Source organism: Arachis ipaensis, chromosome B3 (genome assembly GCF_059453495.1).
Source record: "Arachis ipaensis isolate K30076 ecotype BB chromosome B3, ASM5945349v1, whole genome shotgun sequence".
Classification (NCBI taxonomy): domain Eukaryota; kingdom Viridiplantae; phylum Streptophyta; class Magnoliopsida; order Fabales; family Fabaceae; genus Arachis; species Arachis ipaensis.
Window position 1 is genome coordinate 140,984,831 of NC_142438.1, and position 21,963 is coordinate 141,006,793.

The 21,963-nt window shown below is 32.8% G+C and overlaps 4 protein-coding genes and 4 non-coding genes across 8 annotated transcripts; 2 read left to right on the plus strand and 6 right to left on the minus strand.

Annotated features, from left to right (window-relative positions):
* Window positions 1-27: 27 nt before the first annotated feature.
* Window positions 28-4,966, minus strand: LOC107633930 (TMV resistance protein N-like). The gene is made up of 4 exons (XM_016337517.3): window positions 4,503-4,966; window positions 2,699-3,791; window positions 2,290-2,589; window positions 28-2,182 (listed from the first exon to the last, which is right to left on the minus strand). Exons 1-4 carry the CDS (start codon window positions 4,946-4,948, stop codon window positions 197-199), a joined length of 3,825 nt encoding a protein of 1,274 aa, XP_016193003.1. The 5' UTR covers window positions 4,949-4,966; the 3' UTR covers window positions 28-196.
* On the plus strand, window positions 4,515-7,835 carry LOC107631792 (semialdehyde dehydrogenase family protein). The gene is made up of 8 exons (XM_016335342.3): window positions 4,515-4,665; window positions 5,200-6,047; window positions 6,123-6,209; window positions 6,335-6,379; window positions 6,465-6,560; window positions 6,655-6,756; window positions 7,093-7,247; window positions 7,338-7,835. Exons 2-8 carry the CDS (start codon window positions 5,484-5,486, stop codon window positions 7,417-7,419), a joined length of 1,131 nt encoding a protein of 376 aa, XP_016190828.1. The 5' UTR covers window positions 4,515-4,665; window positions 5,200-5,483; the 3' UTR covers window positions 7,420-7,835.
* Window positions 7,836-8,014: 179 nt separating this feature from the next.
* On the minus strand, window positions 8,015-10,887 carry LOC107631791 (uncharacterized). Its single transcript, XM_016335341.3, has 6 exons — window positions 10,771-10,887; window positions 9,234-9,282; window positions 9,115-9,133; window positions 8,704-8,781; window positions 8,504-8,608; window positions 8,015-8,417 (listed from the first exon to the last, which is right to left on the minus strand). Exons 2-6 carry the CDS (start codon window positions 9,236-9,238, stop codon window positions 8,301-8,303), a joined length of 324 nt encoding a protein of 107 aa, XP_016190827.1. The 5' UTR covers window positions 9,239-9,282; window positions 10,771-10,887; the 3' UTR covers window positions 8,015-8,300.
* On the minus strand, window positions 9,487-9,572 carry LOC148572629 (small nucleolar RNA Z159/U59). The gene has a single exon (XR_015908956.1). It is a non-coding gene; the product is annotated as a small nucleolar RNA Z159/U59 (small nucleolar RNA).
* On the minus strand, window positions 9,770-9,853 carry LOC148572630 (small nucleolar RNA Z159/U59). Its single transcript, XR_015908955.1, has one exon. It is a non-coding gene; the product is annotated as a small nucleolar RNA Z159/U59 (small nucleolar RNA).
* LOC148572631 (small nucleolar RNA Z159/U59) lies at window positions 10,010-10,084 on the minus strand. The gene has a single exon (XR_015908958.1). It is a non-coding gene; the product is annotated as a small nucleolar RNA Z159/U59 (small nucleolar RNA).
* LOC148572632 (small nucleolar RNA Z159/U59) lies at window positions 10,552-10,644 on the minus strand. Its single transcript, XR_015908957.1, has one exon. It is a non-coding gene; the product is annotated as a small nucleolar RNA Z159/U59 (small nucleolar RNA).
* A 7,589-nt stretch (window positions 10,888-18,476) lies between the features above and the next one.
* LOC107631790 (uncharacterized) lies at window positions 18,477-20,808 on the plus strand. Its single transcript, XM_021119767.2, has 4 exons — window positions 18,477-18,622; window positions 19,070-19,336; window positions 19,675-19,875; window positions 19,958-20,808. The coding sequence occupies exons 1-4, from the start codon at window positions 18,620-18,622 to the stop codon at window positions 20,219-20,221; spliced, it is 735 nt and encodes a 244-aa protein (XP_020975426.1). The 5' UTR covers window positions 18,477-18,619; the 3' UTR covers window positions 20,222-20,808.
* Window positions 20,809-21,963: the final 1,155 nt, after the last annotated feature.

The window sequence follows — 21,963 nt, forward strand, 5'->3', positions numbered from 1 at the left end:
AGACAATCTTTAATCACTCTTATCATTTAATTTGCAAAATATTTTTCCTTTTTGTTCATGCATATTGTTCTTTTATATAGATTCATAGAACCTACAATACATTCTGAATGTTCTCCAAAAAGCTAATAAATGTGATTGAGTTATTAAAATTATAACAGAGAATACAAGAAATAGAAAATGATCCTAAATGGCTAAATCACTTGGTATAAAGGGGAGATATTCCACACTCCTTTATATTGAACCTTGGCCTATAATTTGGCCAAGAGCGACCAACATCGTACTTGCATATCTGGAAACTGAAGTTGTGTGCATTATGAGACAGCATGTGGTTGATGGTCTGAGTCTCCAAGTAAGATTTCCAAATGAATGTGTGATCATGAAGAATGAATCTCTGTCTGTCCTTCCAATTGAAATAGTATCTTAGCTGATCATTGCTGGGAACAACATGAATGCCATCATCACATTCATATGTGAATCTATAGCTAAAAACACTATATTTACATTCTTCATCATGCATACCTTCGAGTCCAAAAACCACACATAAAGCAAAACCAATGAACCTGTTATCACTGCACCAATTTAGAGAACTCTGCTTCAATGTTACTGAATGTCCCTTGCAACGATTAGGGAACCAATGAGGAACTGCACTCCCTGGAAAGCAAAACAACACAGACCTATATGCTGTATCTAGCATTCTTTGCCATGCATCACCAGCAATATTACTCTGAGAACTTTGAGTCAGTTCTTGGCTATTGGTAAGGTGAAACTTGAAAATACCATCTTTGGAATCTGATGGAAGTTTAATGTCAAATCCTGAACTTGACACTCTCCTAACAGATGGGCAATCAAACGCCACAAAGTGTTCTAAAAATGGTGGAAGGCCTGGGATATTTTCAAGCTTCTTGCAATCACTTAAATCCAGTGATTTCAAGCTTGACAGATGAGCAATACTCTCAGGAAGGTCCACAATGCTGCTTTCGTGCAGCGACAATTCCCTTAATGATGACAAGTTTCCAATGTCCCTAGGAAGTTCTGATAGTTTCTCACAGCCTGAAAAATCAAGCTTGGAGAGGTGGTTTAGATTACCAATGCTGTTTGGAAGAAACTCAAGATCTTTGCACAAGTTGAGCTGCAAGGTTTGAAGCCCAACCAAAAAGGCCAAGGATGAGGGTATTTCTTTAATTGCTGTTTTTGCCAGGTTCATGTGAGCAACAGATTCTGCAGGTTCCATGATCTCTGGTAAAGTCTTCAGCATTGAGCAACCATGCAAATCAAGCTTTGTCAACTTCAGGTTGAAAATGCTGCTAGGAAGAGATTCAAGTGCTTCACAGTAGGTAAGATCAAGAATGCAGAGTTTGCTGAGACGTCCAATTGAAGATGGAATGAACACAAGGCTTCTGCAACGATGCAAGCTCAACTCCTCAAGACCTACCAAATTTTGCATTGTTGAAGGTAATTCTTGTATTCCTGATTCATCTAAGATGAGCACCATTAAATTTTCCATATCCTCTTCTATCTCAGGGAGCTTCTCGAGATTTGAGCAGCCACGAAGATATAGTTTTCTTAGCCATTTCAGCTTAAAAAGGTTAATTGGAAGGGATGTGAGGGATTCACAGTAAGAGAGATCTAACCAACAAAGCTCTGAGAGACTTGGAAATAATGAAGGTGAACCTTCTCTTAACACTTTCAAGTTTAGTAAGTGTATATTATCCATTGGTTCATCATCTAAATTAGCAGCAGCACCCCCATTGGGGTCAAAAGTGTCAGAAAAGCTCTCAAATAAGGACCCTCCTCTTGTTCCCATCATACACCGAATCATATCCCCTGGCAAACAGTTTCTGAAGAGACTCTCTATTGATCTACTGCGGGAACAACCATGTAACACAACATCCTTTGTGGTGATGCTTATTGAAAACAACTCAAGGTTGGTACAGTCATTGAGAACTATTAAGCCTGAAGATTTTGACAGAATGTTGCTTGGAAGATTTAGATTTCTAAGCTCAGTGCAGCCGTTTAGCCATACGCAGTTGAGCTTGTTAAGGAAACTTGAGGAGTAAACTCGAACCAAGCTTTTGCAGTGGCTGAGAAATATTTCTTCAATATTTGGGCAGTGGGAAAGGTCTGGTAGTTGAACAAGGTTCTTGGAACCACTGAGGTCAAGTCTTTTCAAATTTGGTAACTTCTGCAACCAAAAAAAAAAGGAAAGAAAAGAAAAGTAGATGAATAATTGTGTAAATTTTACCTAGCCATACATGCATAGAACAGGAACAGTGAATGAAACTGCATTACCTGATCCTTTTCCCAAAGTTGTTCAAGTTGACTATCACGCATGTCGAGTGTAACAAGATTTTTGGGGCAGAAGTGCTGTGGCAAAGATCTTTGAGGGAAGCCATTCCAACACAGAAACCATAAACTATCTGGGAGACTATGAAGAAATGCAGGAAGGCTCACTTTTAAGGCTTGAATTGAGCTAGACTTGTAGAACTGGAGCAGTCTCAGATTATGCATCATTTTGAAAGTTTCAGGATGTAGTTGAACTTCTTTGATTTTGCACATGTCAAGAAATACACACCGGATAGCATCCGTCCCCTGAAAGAAAATGCAGTTGCAGCAAAATTCAATACCTGCCAAGTTCTTTTGCAATATGTAAAGAATGAAAAAGAAAAAAGAATTCGAGATGAATGCATAAACGTTTTACCTTGTTTTCTCTTATAACATGGTAAATGTCTTCATGCTTCCATAATCGACTTCGTTTTCCAGGTTCATTAGCACACTGTTGATGAACTATTTCTTGACCCATTTCCCGTATTAGATCATGCATCATCAGTTCACCTCTCAACATAGATATGAGGCCTCTATCACTGAGAACTCTGATTCCAGTGGCAGCATTGAAACCGCAGCTATCGAATGCTTGTTTTACAGTATTCACATCATGTCCCTCTCTATAGAAGCAAGCTATGTCAAGAAACATATCCTTCTGTTCTTCACTAAGCCCATCATAACTCAGTTTCAACAAGTCATAGGTTTTAAGATTGGGAATCTTTTCAAGCTTTTGCAATACACGTTCCCATTCTTCCTCTCTGCTACCATGAAGCATTGATCCTAAAACTTTGAGAGCCAAAGGAATCCCTTTTGCGTAATTTAACATCATTCTTGATAAGTTCATATAATTTTCTGTTGGATTTTTTTGCTTGAAGGCATTTAAACTGAATAGTTGTAGGGAATCTTGAAAGTTCATCTCCTTAGTCTCATATATCTCATCAACTCCAGCATCCTTAAGCGTTTGCAAGCTCCTACTTGTCACAATGATCCTACTTCCCAGGCCAAAGATACCATGTCCTCCAATGAAATCTCTTATTTGAGCTGAATTGTTCATATCATCAAGAATGAGGAGAACCTTGGCCACTTTAAGCTTTTCTGTTAACACTCTCAATCCCAAATAATCTGCAGGCATTTTTTCTTCTAGAAGCTCTGATATATATTTGCTTTGTGTGTGCTGCATCCCATGGTTTTCTATTTGTTGTTGAACATTTACAGCAAAAGTGCTGAAACTGAATTGGGATGACAATTCATGATACAATGCACCAGCAATTGTTGTCTTACCTATTCCTCCAATGCCGCATATTCCTATGATCCGAACGGCTTCTAACTCAACACGCAACAAGGAGTGGATTTGTGCAATATGGTTGTGAATTCCAACCAGTCCTTGGTAATCAGTTGAGTAATTGCTTTTCAATCTTCTCCAAATGTGTTGAACAATTTCTTCAACAAGTATGTAATCAGGACTGGCACTGAAGTGGCACATCATGATAAATTAATTAAAGAAGCTAGTTAATAATCTTCAACCTACAAACTAAAACTAATTAACCTATGTACAAAACACGAGTCAATCAAAATGAAATGAAATTCGAAGTGATTGCACTTTTTCTACATAAACAAAGAAATATTTCTTGGCATTATTATTCACATTTACTTAATATAATTTTCTTTTCACAATATCCTCTAATTCGATAGATCAAGGACTAATTTGTTGCAGTTTGAAATTCTATTTAAAAATTTATTGCTGGTCAATGTATTACTACACATAAAGTAAGATTCAAACTTCCTAATTCTTGCTTAAACGGATGAATAAGTTGATCACTCAACCAACTTAAGTTGGTTTATACCGAATATAATTTTGTTATAACAACTTATGCATAATACTTAAGAAATAAATAAATAAATAGGTCATTGGCTTTTTAACTCAAAAATACATAAATTATTGACAAATTAAAAATACAAAAACGTCATGTACCTTTTTAAATGCAAGACATTTAAGTCTTTTCATTCAAAATATATAAAGACAAACAGATCCCTTAGTAAGAGTTTAGAACTTAAATGTGTTGCATTTTAAAATATGAAAAATGTTTTTTTATTTTTTATTAAATCATCGAGATAAAAGAAATTAAGACCTATTTATCATTTTTTTTAACTAAAATTTTTTATGAGTACTAGTGACCGACCTGTTTATTTTTGAACGAGGGGGAGATAATCCAGCAACTTGAGTTAGAGCAAGCTTCCACCTCTGCACTTTGTCTCCAAATCGTTGTTGATGCTTAACAAACGCATCAGCATAACTGCCTGTTTGATTGGCAACATTTGATGGATCCATCTTATAGAAAACAGGTATGACATCCCTTCCATATCTCTCCTTGCATTCCAGAATCTTTGTGAGTTGGTCCAAACACCGCGCCGAATAGGCATAGTGTTGAGAGAAAATGATCACATAGATATTTGATTCTTGTATTGCTTCTTTCTCTTCTCCTCCGTCATCATCACCGCGCGTGTCATGCATGTAAGTCTTGATCCTTTTAGCGCTTAAGGCTGCGTAAAGATGAGTGGTAAAGCTGTTGCGTGTGTCTTCTCCTCTAAAGCTGAGGAACACATCATGCTTCGTATTCCCCAACATAACTCAACTTTAATTTGCATATATCTCGTGTTTGTTGTATGTATATATTAGTAGCAAATCTTCTGCATGAACGATTCAACGTGTGAAAAAGTAGAAGGTAGTGGTTGCAGTTCAATTTAATTAGTCAGGTTTTACCGAACATGTTTGAGCAGATCAACATGAACGTGTCGTCGTCAAACATTTGAATGCGCCACAGGAATTAAATAAAATAATCATAGTAACGGTGCTTATGTTGATCTGGTATTGAGCAGGAAACGCAAGTTGAAGGACGATTTTGCCCTCCGGCACGAGCCGCTACTACAGTCCCTTGATTCATGCTATTCAATTTGTCTACCACAATACGACAAAAGAGGGAGTGAGATAGAAAGGGTTTAGCCCTTTAGGGTGAAGACTTTTTAAGATAAGAAGTAAGAAGACTATTGCACCCTCCAAGATCCGGTGTGTTTTAAAGAAAGAAAATCTATCCCATTCAGCCGCCAACACACACACACTCTCTCTCTCTTTCTCTCTCTCTCTCTCTCACACACACACATCAATGGCTTCCCTCACCCTCCCGCGCCACACCGGATTCTTCTCAGGGTCCCTCCCGACGCGTCCCACCCTCAGATACGCCGCGCCCGTCAAGGTCCGAATGTCACTCAGCGAGAGTGGGCCCTCCATCGCCGTCGTCGGAGTCACCGGCGCCGTCGGCCAGGAGTTTCTCTCCGTCCTCTCCGACCGCGACTTCCCATACCGCTCGATCAAGATGCTGGCCTCCAAGCGCTCCGCCGGCCGCCGCCTCACCTTCGAAGGCAACGAGTACGTCGTGGAGGAGCTCACGGCGGAGAGCTTTGGCGGCGTCGACATTGCTCTATTCAGTGCCGGCGGCTCCATCAGCAAGGAGTTCGGCCCCATCGCCGCCGAGAAGGGAACCATCGTGGTGGATAACAGCTCGGCGTTTCGGATGGACGAGAAGGTTCCTCTGGTTATTCCAGAGGTGAACCCTGAAGCCATGCACGGTATCAAGCTTGGAACGGGGAAGGGTGCTCTAATTGCCAACCCAAATTGCTCCACCATCATTTGCTTGATGGCTGCTACCCCTCTTCATCGCCATGCCAAGGTGCCAAAGCTTCAAACTTTTCCTTCTTTTGCTTTCTGGGTCTTTGATGTTGATGTTAATTGATGAATGTTGCAGGTATTGCGTATGGTTGTTAGCACATATCAGGCAGCTAGTGGAGCTGGTGCTGCTGCAATGGAAGAGCTTGAGCAGCAAACTCGTGAGGTTTGATCTGTTCTTCATCTACTTACTTAGTTCATTAACTTATTTCAAATTCTGCCTGTGGGAATAAGAAGAGAATGTTTTCATTTCGTGAATTGATTATTCTTTTTTTTGTTTTCTTTTTTAAGGTGTTGGAAGGAAGACCACCAACTTGTAAAATATTTAAGCAACAGGTTTGCCATTTTCTGTTTGTGGATGGATACTTATAATGATCAAAGGGATCAAGAACAGCTCCCTGATTATATTATTCTTTTGCAGTATGCTTTTAATATATTCTCGCACAATGCATCTGTTCTTTCAAACGGATACAATGAAGAAGAAATGAAAATGGTCAAGGAAACAAGGAAAATCTGGGTAAGTTGTAATTGGACGTGCCTAACTTGTTATTAGCTTATCTCACAATGTGCAATTCTTATGCATTGCTTATTTCACTGTTAATCTCTTGCAGAATGACAAGGATGTCAAAGTAACTGCAACATGTATACGTGTTCCTGTTATGCGGGCTCATGCTGAGAGTGTGAATCTTCAATTTGAGAGCCCCCTTCATGAGGTAGTTCATGTTCTGATGAATAGAAAACTAGACACAGGCTATTCCATGTTTTTAATATTCATTATATGCACACATGTTCCTTTTACATCATTGTATCATTTGATCATTTTACTGAGTCAGACTGTCTGTTCTTTTATTCAGTTCTTTTACATCTTTGCTCTGTTTCATCTACATGGAGTTTCCAAATGATAAATTGGTGCTGTGAACTTATATTATGCATTTTTCTATTTATTGAGGGCAATTATATGTTATGAAATATAGGATTTTGGTGGTGAAATAGAAATCTTGTCTGGAAGGCTATGATCTAACTCGTCTATTTGGGTTTCACTACCTCAGGATACTGCAAGAGATATTCTGAAGAATGCTCCTGGAGTTGTGGTTATCGATGACCGGAAAGCCAATCATTTTCCTACACCGTTGGAAGTCTCAAACAAGGATGATGTTGCTGTAGGCAGGATTCGCCAAGACTTGTCTCAAGATGGGAATAAAGGGTAAATTTCTTCCACGGCAACATATTATTAGTTTTCAGCTTGCACTTGATCATAATTGCAAGGATCTTATAATGGTGGTTATGCACACAGGTTGGACATATTTGTATGTGGTGATCAAATTCGCAAGGGAGCTGCACTTAATGCAGTCCAGATTGCTGAGATGCTTCTATGAGTTCTGATATTTGAAGGTTGTGGTACTCAAGGACTATGCTTCTTTGGAATCAGTTTTGTACTTGCTAGTTTGATGCGATTATTCATTCCTCTCATTAGAATTAACTTCTGAGGTTCTTTGGAATCAGTTTTGTACTTGCTAGTTTTGAAACTATGTTTTTTTATGAGAGTTTAAGGCTTTTTATTTGCAAAACTTCTGTAATCTATAATCCTTTTTCTATTGGTAACGACAAGCATCCGAAGACAAAACACCCACCCATGCTTACTGCTTAGTTCCAACCTCTACACAGATCAAGAATTGATTAGATTCCTCTGGTGTATTTTATTTTATATTGATGCTCGCAAATCACTTGCGTCTTTAATATTTGTAATTAGGAGTTTAATAATGGACATTTGACGACGGGTTTGCCGATGCCATTTCTTCATACTTGTCAAGGGAAAGTGTGTAAAAATGAAGAAGCTAGTTTTCCGATAATGACACCAAGTTCAAAAAGTATTTATGTATGGTTGAGATTGAAAAGCTTATAAAACTAAGTCGATATCCTAAAATCGTACTGTGGCAAAAGACATGGGAGGGGGAGACGACATAATCAGAGTAGAGCGAAATAGGAACTTCAAATATCTAAGGTTAAAAGCTATTCAATACATCTATTGGTTGTACATGTCAAATAAGTACATAAAATGGAAGGTATTCATTTCAGTTTTGGCTCGTTCTTGGGCAACTCATCAAATCAAAACGATAATATACATGATCCGCCAACATCTAAAGACGCATATAATATCAAGGGCAGCATAGTCTATGAGAATGTCATCGGGAAATTCAAGACATCAAAGAAAAGCAACTACTCAGCCAATGACTTCAAAGATTGAGTGATAATATGCTTATTTAGGGTTCCTAAGAACAATGATGACAGAATCTCCACGGAGGAACATTTTGCTGATGAATCTATCCTTGTTGACTGGCTGAGCCTTCTTCTTACCTTTACCAGTCTTTGGCACCTGTTTGTAATAAAAACTATTATAGGAGGCGCATGTGATGAATACAAGGAATTTATTGCAAAAAGAAATAAAGAAATAAAGAATACCTCAGTCCACATCTCCCGTACATTTTCAAGAACCATATTGCAGTGTCTATCAAAAGCCCTAACACGACCAAGAAGCTTTTTGTTGTTTCGGCAATTGATAAGTACCTGCATCAGTGAATTGGTTGAGCAAGAGAGCACATCAGAAATCTAAGCCTCGGAACAATAGTTGATGGTACTGTACAATTGAAGAGTAAACACACCTGCGTGTTGTTCTTAACACTCATCATGAGTACAGACAGCGGACCGGTGTTAAACTCCTCTTCCTCAGTCTTACTAGTCTATAGAAATAAAATATGTAAGTTTGGTTAGATATTAAAACATGATGTTGAACTGAGCTCTAAAGTACTAAACAGTAACAAAATAAAAACTGCAAGGACATAGGGAGATGAATCTTAAAACTAAATTCAAGAAAGGTAGGTTATGTTGCTTCCATATGATCATAGGAAAGAAAGAAATCTGCTATAGTTCGAACTCCAAATTTTGAAATCTGTCTATTAAAAATCTGAAACTCTAAAAACCTAAAAACATGTGAAACGAAAATTACAATTTATAAACCAGAACATAAAGGAAACTTGACACAGCATAGTTGCTTGAAGAATAAAAGAACTTACATCTTCCTCCATGGGCCGGCTTCAAAGAGAAAGTTGGAAGAAGACAACAGAAATGTTAGTGTTCAACAGGGAAGATAATATCCGAAAAAATAAACACGGAAATAGTAAGAAATAAATACCTCATGTTGAGAAGAAATGAAATGCAGTTGCAAAATTCTTCAAGCAAAGCTGAAACACATAATAGATAACATATCAATCAAAAGATATTTTAAAAAAAAAAGTTATGAACATATTTATAAGTTTAAAGGAAAAAATTACAATAACAAGAAATACAATTCATATGATAGAGAAATAGAGAGAGAAGAATTGAAAGTGCAACAAAAAGTGAAAGTAAGATAGGAACAACAGAAAGAGGAAAGAAAATATTAGCAGGCCTCCTCAGTTCAGGTCTCCATATATTTTCCGCATGGATTACTCGGAAGAACGAAAGTTATATTTTTTTGATCATCCTTGGAGGCTTTCTGATAGAGATTTCAGAATGGGATAAACATAAATCACTAGATAATAAAAGAGCTACATCATCATTAATAAACATGAAACAACCAAGAAACTATTTCACTACTTAACCCGTGCATTTTTCAAACTAAAATAAAAAAGTGAACATTGAGAACCATAAAACTGGGGTTATTACAGGAGAACAGCCAAGCATTAGGAAGCCTCTTCAGTTCAGGTCTCCATATAGTTTCCGCATGGACAAATCGGAAGAACGAAAGTTATTTTTTGGATCATCCTCAGAGGCTTTCCAATTGGTTTCAAGACAGGGCAGACTCAGAAAACAAAATCGACAGAAGACCTAATAGCACATGCCAAGCTAAAATAAAACAGTAGAATATATAGTTGAACAAACATCATGAAATTGGGAAGGCAAGGGAGAGGGGAAACAAGCAAGCATAAAGCCTCTTCAGTTCAGGTCTCCATGTAATTTCCACATTGACAGCTCAGAATAATGTTTTTGATCATCCTTAGAGACTATATGATAGTTTTCAAAATGGCAGCACACACCGTGTACAAAGGGCCACAAAGAGGGGGAAAAGATTTCTTCAAAAACTCAAAAAAAAAAAAAAGAAGAAGAAAAAGATAGCACTGCAACATCCTTCAAATTAAGAATAATGGTTCATACCAAGAACAAAATGACTTGGGTAAAGAATTAAGCTTAAAAATCCAAATAATGGAAACTTGATTTATTCAGTGTGTCAAAACCTTCACATGTGATTTGCTTCCCCAACCATGTCCATAAACCTTAGCTAGGGTTCCAGTTACTACGACTACAATCGGGCAGTAGAAAAAGGAACAAAAAAATCACCAAATCTAATCAAATTCGAGTTCAAAATAATCAGAAACGGTGCAGCGGAATCTATCATCTTATAAACAAAGCACTTCAAAAGAGAAAAAAGCATAACGATAAGCAGGAGGATGTGTTTGGGAAGTGACAACCATGTCTCCTCAGTTCAGGTCTCCAAAAAAGCATTCCTCACAGAATTGTTCATCAGAAGAACGAAAGTTTTACTGAAATTGATCCTCATCAGAGACACCAGCACTTCCAGACCGAACTTAAGCAAAAAATGAAATGCACAAACACACACAGAGGAGCACTTATTCAACCACAGAACCACCATTCTCGAACAATGGTGTACGTAAAATGGAAAAACAACATACCTTACGCACAAGATCTGAAATCGGAAAGTGACGAAGACGAAGGTTAAGCTACCAGACTTGGCAGATTTTATAGTGCGAACCGGTAAAAATCGCAAAACCCTAGCTCATGTTTTGGGATATTCTGGTTATAACTTATAAGAGAGAAAACCCTAGTTTATTGGGTAGGCCCATTTACATTTTTTGGCCCATCTTAATTTTTTAAAAATTAAAACTAAGGAAAACCCTGTCCAAAAGAAAGCCTAAGGAAAACTAAACAACTGCTAGGAAACGACCCAAAAAAATGCTGCTAGAAGAATAACTAAAAAAAATTTGGTTGGTCAAGTGGTTAGTTAATTGGTCTCCTTAAGCAACTGTCGCGGATTTGAATCCCGATCCAAACCGCACATTTGCGTATCGGATATATCCGTAAAATACAAAAATATTTTTAAAAATTTATTTTTATTAAAAAATATCAATAAATTCATTTTTTCTATTCATTTAAATATGTATACTCTTAAAATAAAATTAAATATACTTTTTTTTAAATAATAAATTAAAATAATACAATATATATGATAATTATTTGTTGAAATAAAATATAAAAAAATATTTACTTATTTATTTTTGTGGATACATAAATATGTGGATACCTACACAAAATTCGTAATTCGATCTTATTAGGATCAGATCCAATTTGATAGTCTTACGAATCAGATCTATATCCATAATTTTTATATTCGATCCAAACATCTCTAGTTGAATGAGTGTAATTTTAAAAATAATATTATTAAAATTTCAGTTTTCGTTTTTAAATTTTTCAATTTCTGTGTTTTTATTTTTTAAAGATATTAAAGAGATTAAAATTTTATATGATTGAAATTTTAGCTCCTAATTATGAACACCAAATACAATAACTCAAAATAAATGCTACTTTAGAAATACTTGCGGCAGAGGGTAGGATGTTCTTGGAATTCTATCGGGTCAGGCCAGAAACGATAATTTAGAACAACGGGTCGGGTAGATGGGGTTGGACTTTGGAGGTTTGTGTTTTGGGGATGTGCCCATCTCCAACCCAAAAAAGAGTCATCCTCGAACATAAAAGTATAAAACATTTCGTAACTAATTGTTTATTCTTATACCCTTATTCTTAATACACCAGTACATAAGATTGAGATGAAAGTTACTAACAAAAATACAAAATAATAATTTATAAGGATTGTTTTTAAGTGATTTTTTTAAAGATTAAAAAAAACCAATTTTATATTTAAATATTTTATATAAAAAAATATTTTTATTTAATAATTATATTTAAATACAATAATATAAAAATATTCTTTATTTATTTATAATATTAAAAATATATTTTTAAGTAAAAATTTCTTTTAAATAAAAAATATAAATGATAAATTATACTTTTAAAAAATATTTTTTAATGTTTTTTTTATTATTAAAATTTTGTCAAACACTTTAAAAGAATATCTTTTTTCTAACAACCTAATGATATCTAAATGAGTTTGTAAACAATAAAATTTCTATCTAGACTTGGTTAACTATTTGTACTTTTTCATTGATAGCTAGCATGGCCGAGTGCCTGGCCAGTGAAAAATTGCTCAATTGCTCTAAAACGGTAAAACCTAAGCAAGGATATTTTCGTTCATTAAAAATAATATTGTAATTCCTTCTTAGCAAAATAAAATATCACTTGATATGACGCGCTTTCGATTCTTGATTCTTCTCATGCCATGCGCTTATTACTAAGGGTGGCAACGGGACGAGTAGGAGCGGGTTTTTGCTCTATTCGATCTCGTCCCATCGTATAACAACTCACATAGAATTCGTTCCATTTTTATTTGTGAGTAGTAAAACGTTGAACTCTAATTTATCTCTGCGGGTATTCGTCCCGTCCCTATAATTATTAAAATCTAATAAATAAAATTAAATTTTAAATTTTATATAATTATCATCACATACATAACATAAATTAAAATAAAAATTTAAATATGATACAATATTATTAATCATTTACTAGTTATTTTACATATATTATATATATTATATATTAAAATTATATATATTATATATATAACGGAGAGAGTAGGGGCGGGTATTACTTAAACCCGATCTCGCCCCGCCCTCCCAACAATCCGCTCTGCTAAAAATCTGCTCCTGATGCGAGGCAGGTAATTATCCGCCCCCAACAAATAGAGATGAAGTAGATACTCGTGGGTTCGGGTGATATTGCCATCCCTACTTATTACTTATTAGTTTGTGTAGTCTCAGCAAAAGCAATGGTCTAAGCCCATTTATCTGCTTTTATTTCACACCAAAAATAGGCACTCTTCTTAGTGGATGTTACAATATTTTTATATTGTATGAAATTTTGAAATTCTTTTATATTACTAATATTATAATGTACGTTGACGTAATATTTTATGAAGTATTCTATTAATAGAATTTTTATTGTATATTAATATAAAATTATTAAACAATTAATATATTTTTTTTGTAAAACTATGAACATATTAATTATATTCTTTAAGATATATTTTTAATAAAATGGCAATTATAATTATTATTGAGATTTTTTAATGACTTATTATTAAGAATTTAACATGTTCTATTGGTATATAAGTTATTAAAATTATTAATTCGTTTATAAAGTCTAATTAATTAATAATTTTAAAATTTATTTATTTTAATTATTTATTTGATATTATAATTTATCTCATAAATTTGTCTTATATATTATTGTTTTTCATCTATAGTATTATAATTTTAAAAATTAACTATATTATAACATATCATTTAATTAGGATATATATATATATATTAGAAACAAAATTAATATTTTTTTAAAGTGTTATTTTAAATTAATTTGTCAAAAGATACTTAAAAAAAAGAGAAAATTTCACTCCCCTCTCCTATGAGATGCTAAAATAACACTCTCCTTCCTTCTATTTTATAAATGTACATTTTTCTCCCTTCTAACTTTTAAAAAAACCTCATCTTTAATCCATTTTAAATTTTTTGTGTTCACTAATATTAATTTTATCCATTTTTTAAGAAAAAATAAATTATTTTTTGAAAAAATACCCATTAAAAAATGTTGTTTTTTATTATTAAATTTTGCTTACCAAAATACCCTTTAATAAATTATTCTTTTATTGATCTAATTGTATTTTTACCAAAATATTTTCAAAAAAATTAATAATTAAATTATTTTTTTAAGATACCTAGCTTTCAATAATTTTTCAATTATTAAATTGTAATTTTACTAAAATTTTTGTTAATAATTATTTTTATATTTACTATTAATTTTTTGATATTAATATATATTATTTTAACATTAAATAAAAAAATCTTACCACTGTTAATATGTATAACAATTAATATATATTGATATTGAAAAATAATCGTACTAAAATTTTTTATTTAATGTTAAAAGAATATATATAGATATCGAAAAATTAATAGTAAAATATAAAAAAAATTGTTAACGAAAATTTTGGTAAAATTATAATTTAATAATTAAAAAATTATTTAAGGGTATTTTAGAAAAAAATATAATTATTAATTTTTTAAAAAATACAATTTAATTAGTAAAATAATAATTTATTAAAGGATATTTTGGTAAGCAAAATTTAATGATAAAAAATAAAATTTTTGTTAATGGATATTTTTTTTAAAAATAATTTTTTGTTTCTTAAAAAATGGATAAAATTAACATTAGTTAACACAAAAAGGTTAAAATGGATTAAAGATGAGGTTTTTTTAAAATTAGAAGGGAGAGGAATGTATATTTATAAAATAGAGGAGAGTGGAATGTCATTTTAACATCTCGTAGGGGGAGGAGAGTGAAATTTTCTCTAAAAAAAAGATATTAAAAATAAATTTAGATGCATTGAGGTACTGCATAATGTTTTTTAAAGATTTTATTGGAAATATTTATTTTAGATTATTAGTTGAATGTAATTTTAAATTTTTATAGGAGCAAATCAAGGAGCAGAATAGTATTATATTATCATCAAATTTGTAATTAGAGTTGTTGCTTCTAATGTTTAATCTATGAAGTTAGGATGTAATCGAGTTGGTTTGGGTTGAATTTGAAAGAAATTGAAAATTGAACTAATAAAATTTGATCACTTTAAAATAGATTGAAAAAATATAATTTTGTGACTAAATTCGGATGGATCATATCAGTTTGTATTAATTTGAATATCGAATTAGAATTATATTTATAAAAAAAAGGAAAAAAAAGAAAAAAATTTGCAATAAAAAAAAATAAGAATAAAAAAAATGTAAATAATGGTTAAAGTTTAATTAAGGTTAGGTAAAAATTATATAATTATATATTTTTAATATATAAATTACATATTTAAATTTTTAAAATTAAAGTTAAATTCATAAATATTTTTAAGTAATTAATGGCATAGAAATTTTTTCCCTTTTAATATACTTACACAAAATAAATGGTATTTTGGTCTTTTTATTTTAATACATTTAAATAATATTAATACTAAAAGAATATTTTTGTTTTTCAATTAAAGAATTTTAAATTAAAATTAAATAATTTTAATCTTAACGGGTATTTTTTAGTCTTTTAAAATTAATACTAAAAATATGTTTTGATTTTTTTATTTTTTTTAACTTTTTATTTTTGTTTCAATTATAATGTTATTATAATAGTATTTTTTAATTATTTTTTTGGTAGTTTTTTAAATGTTATAATAATCTAATATGAGTAATATTAATAAAAAAATATAATAAATTCAAACTGATCCAAAGTAAAATATTAATCTTAGCCTAAACAAATTTTAAATAAAAAAACTTAAAATAATCATAAATACTAACTTTTTTTTCTAACTCTTAAAAAGAGTTTTAATATTCTAAAATTTCAAAAAGTATGGAATGGCCTCCCTTCTTTCTAACACCAAAACCAAAAGCAATAGTTACTTTCTAGTGTCTAGGGCTGGCAATGGGTAGGGTAGGGTAGGGTTGGACCCTACCCTAACCCTACCCGCGGGTTGAAAATTCTATTAAAATTCTATCCTATCCTATCCGCGGGTTGAGAATCTCTCAACCCTAACCCTACTCGCACCCTAAAGTTCTAAATCCTACTCTACCCTACCCTACCCGCAGATATATCAAATTTTTTCAAAATAAATATAAAATTCAATCATTTCAAATTTTATACATATTAATAACATAAAAAATAACAAACTAATATTCCAAATTACTAAATTGACTAACTAGTTTAGTGGTTGTTCACTTATTGTAAGTCATTACATAAGAGAGGTTGTAGGTTCAACTCTCACTTCTTTCACTATATACTTAATTTTTATAAAATATGTATTATATATTTAAGGTGCGGGTAGGGTACACCCTAAACCCGTACCCTACCCTATCCGCACGCATACCTGGACCATACCCTACCCGAACGGGTTGGACCGGATTGGGTACCCGCGGGTAGGGTATGAATTGCCAGCCCTACTAGTGTCTAGAGTATACTAGTATAGAGGTGGAGAAATTCTTAGATATTCTTCTCATACAAGTCTTATATGATAGAATGTGACATCCGTCCCAGTTGGTCCACCATGAGCCTAGTATCAAAAATGACTTAAGAATATATAGGCTTCCTCGTTTTAACGTTTACAATACTTGCAACGCGGTAGGTCACTATCTTGGGAAATTTTTCATATTTTTTGTCTTTTACTATAATATAAATAACTGCTGTATTAAATAATTTATTTAAATATATTAAATTATATAATCATAATTTTTAATTATTATTTTTAAATAAAATATTTTCATGTGAGTAGTTAAAAAAATATATTTTCAAAGAAAATAAAATTATCAACTATTTTCATATACCTAAACTACAAAAATTGGGAAAAAAAAGTTTCTCTCGTTGTAGGACTCCATGCTATGAGAACAATTTGTATGTGTAGATCAGACTTGTGTTTGCTGGCTTAATAATTTAATGAATAAAATAAAGAAGCAAATAACATTTTCTATATACAATTACAATTTCTATTATTTTGATATTCTACTAATACTGTAAAAAAAAAAAAACAATCAAAATCATTCTTTTAATTAGGATTTGACTCGAATCAATTGAAAACTTCTATATTTGATTTGTGGTATAAAAAATTTAATTATAAAAAAAAATGAGAGAGTCACCTTGAGAAATGAGATGTCTCGAGTGAAGAAGATATTGCTCTATGTATATTAACGACGAGAAAACGCAATGAATAGTCAAAATCTAAAAACAACTTATTTTTGGCATGGAGTCCTAAAATAGGAAAAACTTTTCTTTCTCATTTTCCTAATTTAAGTGTACAAAAAATAGTTGACAATTTTACTTTGTTTTTGTATTTTAGATGTGCGAAAATACAGTCTCTTATTTTTTTTAACTGTGAAAACATAACTAAATACACAAAATAGTATATTTTTGTATCTACATTTAAATTGATAAATAATTGATTTTTTTTATTTAAATGAAAAAAAGCCTTTTTCCAATGTTAGTCTCTAGTACTTCCAAGTCAAAATCCATTGTTAAAATTCCTTGGATTTTAAAATTTTCTCTAAAAAAGATCTAAACATATTATTTTATCATTAAGAATCTTTTTTATAAGGTCAATAGAAAATGATAAATTCTAGCTGGATGCACAAAATCAAATAAAATTAGATACACAATTTTTCTCCTAATGTGAAAAAATTGCATTGCAAATTAGAACAAACTTAGTTTATTTTCATATGTGTAAGAATGGTTTTTATTTTTAGAAAAAAAGTGAAGTATTAATTACAGTTATTAATGCACCAACGAATTCAGCATGATTTTATTGTAATATATACAAAAATAAAAAATATACTAGATAATCAATATATCCCGCCTTGTGCATGCAGCAACTCATTTGTCAACGACAAACCCTTAAATGGAGTTTCGATCCGCGACGAATTAATCCTTGATCTGTCGGGTTGGGGGATACCGTGGGCAACAAAAAAAAACATTAACCTAATTTTAAATTTTTAACTAAATATATCAATTCATAACGTTTTCCTCTAAAATTTAACACATAAATTTATCAATATTCAACGTTTAGTACCGTTTTGTTTTTAAAAAGAAAAAAACAACTTAATTATAGATTTGTAGCGAATGCAAGTATTCCAAATTTCCAATTTCCCGCATGCCCTAGAAGCCACTATTAAGTTTTAAACTTTAAAACAAAAGGAAGCAATAATAGTAAGTTGTCATTTGGAATTGGGGCAGCACATAATTGCTTTCCATATTCTAAACCAAAATAGTATATCCAATTAATCCATTTATTAATATGATTTAATGTAATTAAAAAAGATTAAAATAATAGAAATTAAATGATTCCGAGAATTTCGGTTAAATTGGCGGGAAATGGGTGGGAGGCAGCTAGCGCCTTTTGGGGTTTTGCATTATTTTCTCACACGTGTGGGTCCCATCCTGCATTCAATCTCAACCAACCACCACCCTCCGATCACTCTCCGATCCAACGGTTCTCACCGCATTCCCATTCCCGCCTATCGTACGACACCTCTACTCTGCACTCTGCAGCAAAAGAAACGATTTGGTTGGTCTCTTTTCATTTTTCATGAAAATAAATATTTCCTTGATAATTGCATTAATTATTATTTACCCTTCTTTTTCTTTTTCAAATCATCAAAATGTAAAACTAGAAAAAAAGCCCTTTTTAGTTTTTATTTTATTTTTTCCATTTCTTTTCTCCCTATTTCTATTTCAATCGTTTCACATTCTCATAGACAGAGGTCTCTGTTTTTTTCTCTTCACTTCCCTTCAAGCCGCCTCTGCTACTCTCCAACCAAATCTCATTCAAAAAACATGGTATTTCTTCGTTCCTCACTTCTTTTTCAGCTTAATTTTTAATGGGTGTTCAAAAAGTTTGGATTTTTATCTTTCATTCCTTGTATTTTGATTGCAATTCCATGATCACTTCATACCTTATCTAGCATGAGCTTATTGTTGATGATCATTTGGATTAATCTTTATAAAATCAGTTGTTAAGTTGTTACCCAGTAAAGATGCCAGTTTTAAGTGTGGATCGAATTTCCAAATTGAATCTATGGGTTAGGTTGGTTTATTCTTGTATCTTGTATCTTAAATCTTAGGAAGTAGCATGTTTAGATTTTCTTGAAGAATAATCTGCTGGTACTTTGATGTGTAAAGTTTGATACTTTGATCATAGATTGGTGAAATCTGTTATTTGCTTTCCTGCATCTGCCATTGAAGGGTTCTTGAACTCCTTTTACATCCAATGACTGAATTTTGCAGGTGGGGAATAATCATTCACAAAGGGAAAGGGAAAGGAATAGAGATTGGATTAAAGTTCTTATGAATAGCAATGGCCACTGTGATGATCATCCCGATCTTCGTTCTAAGGAAAAGAATTTTTTCTGTGTAGACTGTGCAGTTAGAATGTGTAAGAACTGTAAGGAAGCTCATTCCCTTCACAGAAGGTTTCAGATATACAAATATTCCTATCAAGATGTCTTCCGCCATTCCGAGCTGCAGAAATACTTTGACTGCTCAAAAATTCAGGTTTTCTCTTCTTTCTCACAATATTGTATTGATTTATTTGCCAATTGACCTAAATTAATTGAATTTCTTGATATCCATATTCTATACTAATTGATGGTATGGATGCTTGATTTATTTTGATCTGATTGGTGATGCCCTACTTAATTTGCTGGTGCTATCATAGCTGAAATAAACCATGTTTATGCTTCATTTGGATTTAAGTAGTTGTTGATTTGTTGGACATTGTTGAAGTATCTAATTCACTAAACCTAACTGACCAATTAATAATAGTATGCTCTGAACATGAACCTTTTTTTTTCCTTCCTATAATGGTAACATGCTTTTCTTGGCACTGACAGACTTACATATCCAACAATGAAAGGATTGTGCATCTAAAACCCCGGCCTTCAACTAATAAACCTAAAACTTCTGATCTAAGCCCTGATTCTAAATTCAAAGAATACAACTTTTCATCAAGAACAAAGCCGGGTGGTACATGTGAAGAATGTGGGAAACACTTACAAGATGAGCGGAATCGCTTCTGCTCTATTACGTGCAAGGTAACAAGCCATGGTCTGATTCAATTGTGTACATGCTACTTATGTGCATTGTTTTTAATTTTGTTTCATGTGTAAATGTTAGGTCTCAGTGCTTCCCTTGGAAGCTCAAAACCAAGATCACAATCAATGTTCACGGAGGAGTTCAGAGGAATCTGCTAGTCAAAGTAGTAGGTTCATCAACACTCCAAAACCAGAAGGTAGTGATTTTACTTTAGATAACCAGAATTCAGAACCAGAGTCATCTTTATCTGAAGCTGAGCCATATGGATGGGTTGAAGTTGTTAACTACAGAAAGCGCCCAAGGAAAACAACCCCTCAAAGGCCTATTTTTGTTTTCATGTCCTAAGATTTGAAGTCATATCACTACTCTAATCAATTCCTTCCATTCTCCGATTATATTTTTTTGTTTTCCATTTTTGGAGAATAAGATTTAAGATTTCTTGAACATTTGAGGGAATCTCAACCCCACTATACCCCATATTGGGATTCAAGTATAAGCTGGGAGTTTGAGGTTTAGTTGCACTGAGAAAAGTAACCAGCTGAGCTTGTACAGCATAAGGGAACAACAATAGTAATCCAAAGACTTCAAAGGGTACAAAGGGTTACTCTCCATTCCATCCTTTTCAGTTCTTTATGGTTTAAACTTAGCATCTCTTATGATTGAATGACTCTTTAACAAAAAGAAAGACTCACTATAGTAATGTAAAATTTCATTTCTTTTGATTTGCAGTCAGCATAGTTTTAACATCAATTATCTTCTGCACTTTGTGTCCCATGTGCACTAGGCAAAATTATGCATTCTGCAAGGAATAGCTCTTGCTATGCTTTTTCTCTGTAGGATTCCCGGCCTCTGACAGATAATTGATGGGATGATGTTTCAATTGTGAAGAATGAATAATAATTTTATAATGGGGTATGAGACCCTTCACAGTACAGGCAACAACTTGTGCCCATGTTTCCCTCACAACATGGCAGGCAGAAAGGACATGAAAGCTTATATAAGGTTGTTAAGTGAATAAGATGGCAAAGATTTAGTGTCCCCACAATCAATTATAAAGCCACAAATTTTGAACAATGAAAGGTTTTCCTCCAAGTGATTTGTGAGTACTATAGTAGACATTAAATGTGGCATGCATTAAAAACGCAGCCCTTTTTAGACTTTTTCTGTACAAAAGAAGTTAAAGGGGGGCCAAATCTTGTGCCTGTGGAAGCACATGCATGATGCATGGTCAAAATAATTAACTTCCTCGCGGCACCACCGACTTTTATCGCACTTCTGTTGCGTTAACGTGCTTTGCTTGACTGCTTCAGGACAACTGGATTAGTATACAGTGCTGTTGCTTTCAATTATTTAATTATGTTGTGATACTCCTTCTAAGTTCAAACTGTGTGGATGCAGATAAATTAAAACGAAAAGATCGGTGTTGTATTTGAAATATTCAAAAGGCTCACTCATTTTGTTTTTGTTAGGTGCCCTTTGATTTTCTTATATTCTATCTGCTATTATTCAAAAAATGTCCGGTTAACACTACGGTGGAAAAGTCAGTACAAAATTTTGGTATTTTGACGGAGTTAAATTTGATTAGAAATGTGTAGCCAACTTTTTCTGCACGCTTTGTGGGGATAGATGGCATTAGCTTCAGTTTCCCAGAATATCTTGTCGTTGAACAGAGTTGAAACTTTGTCGGAAATCACCTTCCAAGTTCCAAGTAGCGAGCCTTTTGAGAACCCTTATCTCCCTCAAGGTTCTGCACCGCAAATGGATGTGAAGAAAATTACAAGTTTACAACAAAAAACAGAAGAAAAAATGACACTACTTATCCTTATCGACACATTAATAAGCCACATAAAGCCTTAATTGAAATGAATAATTGAATACTATCTTGTTTGGTGCGACTTTATACGAAATAAGGTGTTGGCAAGCCGATCTTTATTCAAGAAATCTTTTCTTCTAATATTATATATTTAGAACCCACAAAGTAGACACTAATATTCGTAGCACAGCACTACAAAGTCATTTAGCCAAGGGGGCAAAGCAATATAAAATTGTTATAACACAGATAAACTTGACAAGTAAGAAATTATTTC

Coding starts and splice junctions, on each gene's coding strand:
- LOC107633930 (XM_016337517.3), bottom strand. CDS start 4,948: ATGTTGGGGAATACGAAGCATGATGTGTTCCTCAGCTTTAGAGGAGAA. Junction 2,590..2,698: donor ATGTTATAAGAGAAAACAAG/GTAAAACGTTTA, acceptor ATTTTCTTTCAG/GGGACGGATGCTATCCGGTG. Junction 2,183..2,289: donor AACTTTGGGAAAAGGATCAG/GTAATGCAGTTT, acceptor TTTTGGTTGCAG/AAGTTACCAAATTTGAAAAG.
- LOC107631791 (XM_016335341.3), bottom strand. Junction 8,609..8,703: donor GTGTTAAGAACAACACGCAG/GTGTGTTTACTC, acceptor TCACTGATGCAG/GTACTTATCAATTGCCGAAA. Junction 8,418..8,503: donor TACGGGAGATGTGGACTGAG/GTATTCTTTATT, acceptor TATTACAAACAG/GTGCCAAAGACTGGTAAAGG.
- LOC107631790 (XM_021119767.2), top strand. Junction 19,337..19,674: donor TTGACTGCTCAAAAATTCAG/GTTTTCTCTTCT, acceptor TGGCACTGACAG/ACTTACATATCCAACAATGA. Junction 19,876..19,957: donor TCTGCTCTATTACGTGCAAG/GTAACAAGCCAT, acceptor TGTAAATGTTAG/GTCTCAGTGCTTCCCTTGGA.
- LOC107631792 (XM_016335342.3), top strand. CDS start 5,484: ATGGCTTCCCTCACCCTCCCGCGCCACACCGGATTCTTCTCAGGGTCC. Junction 6,210..6,334: donor TTGAGCAGCAAACTCGTGAG/GTTTGATCTGTT, acceptor TTCTTTTTTAAG/GTGTTGGAAGGAAGACCACC. Junction 6,757..7,092: donor TTGAGAGCCCCCTTCATGAG/GTAGTTCATGTT, acceptor TCACTACCTCAG/GATACTGCAAGAGATATTCT.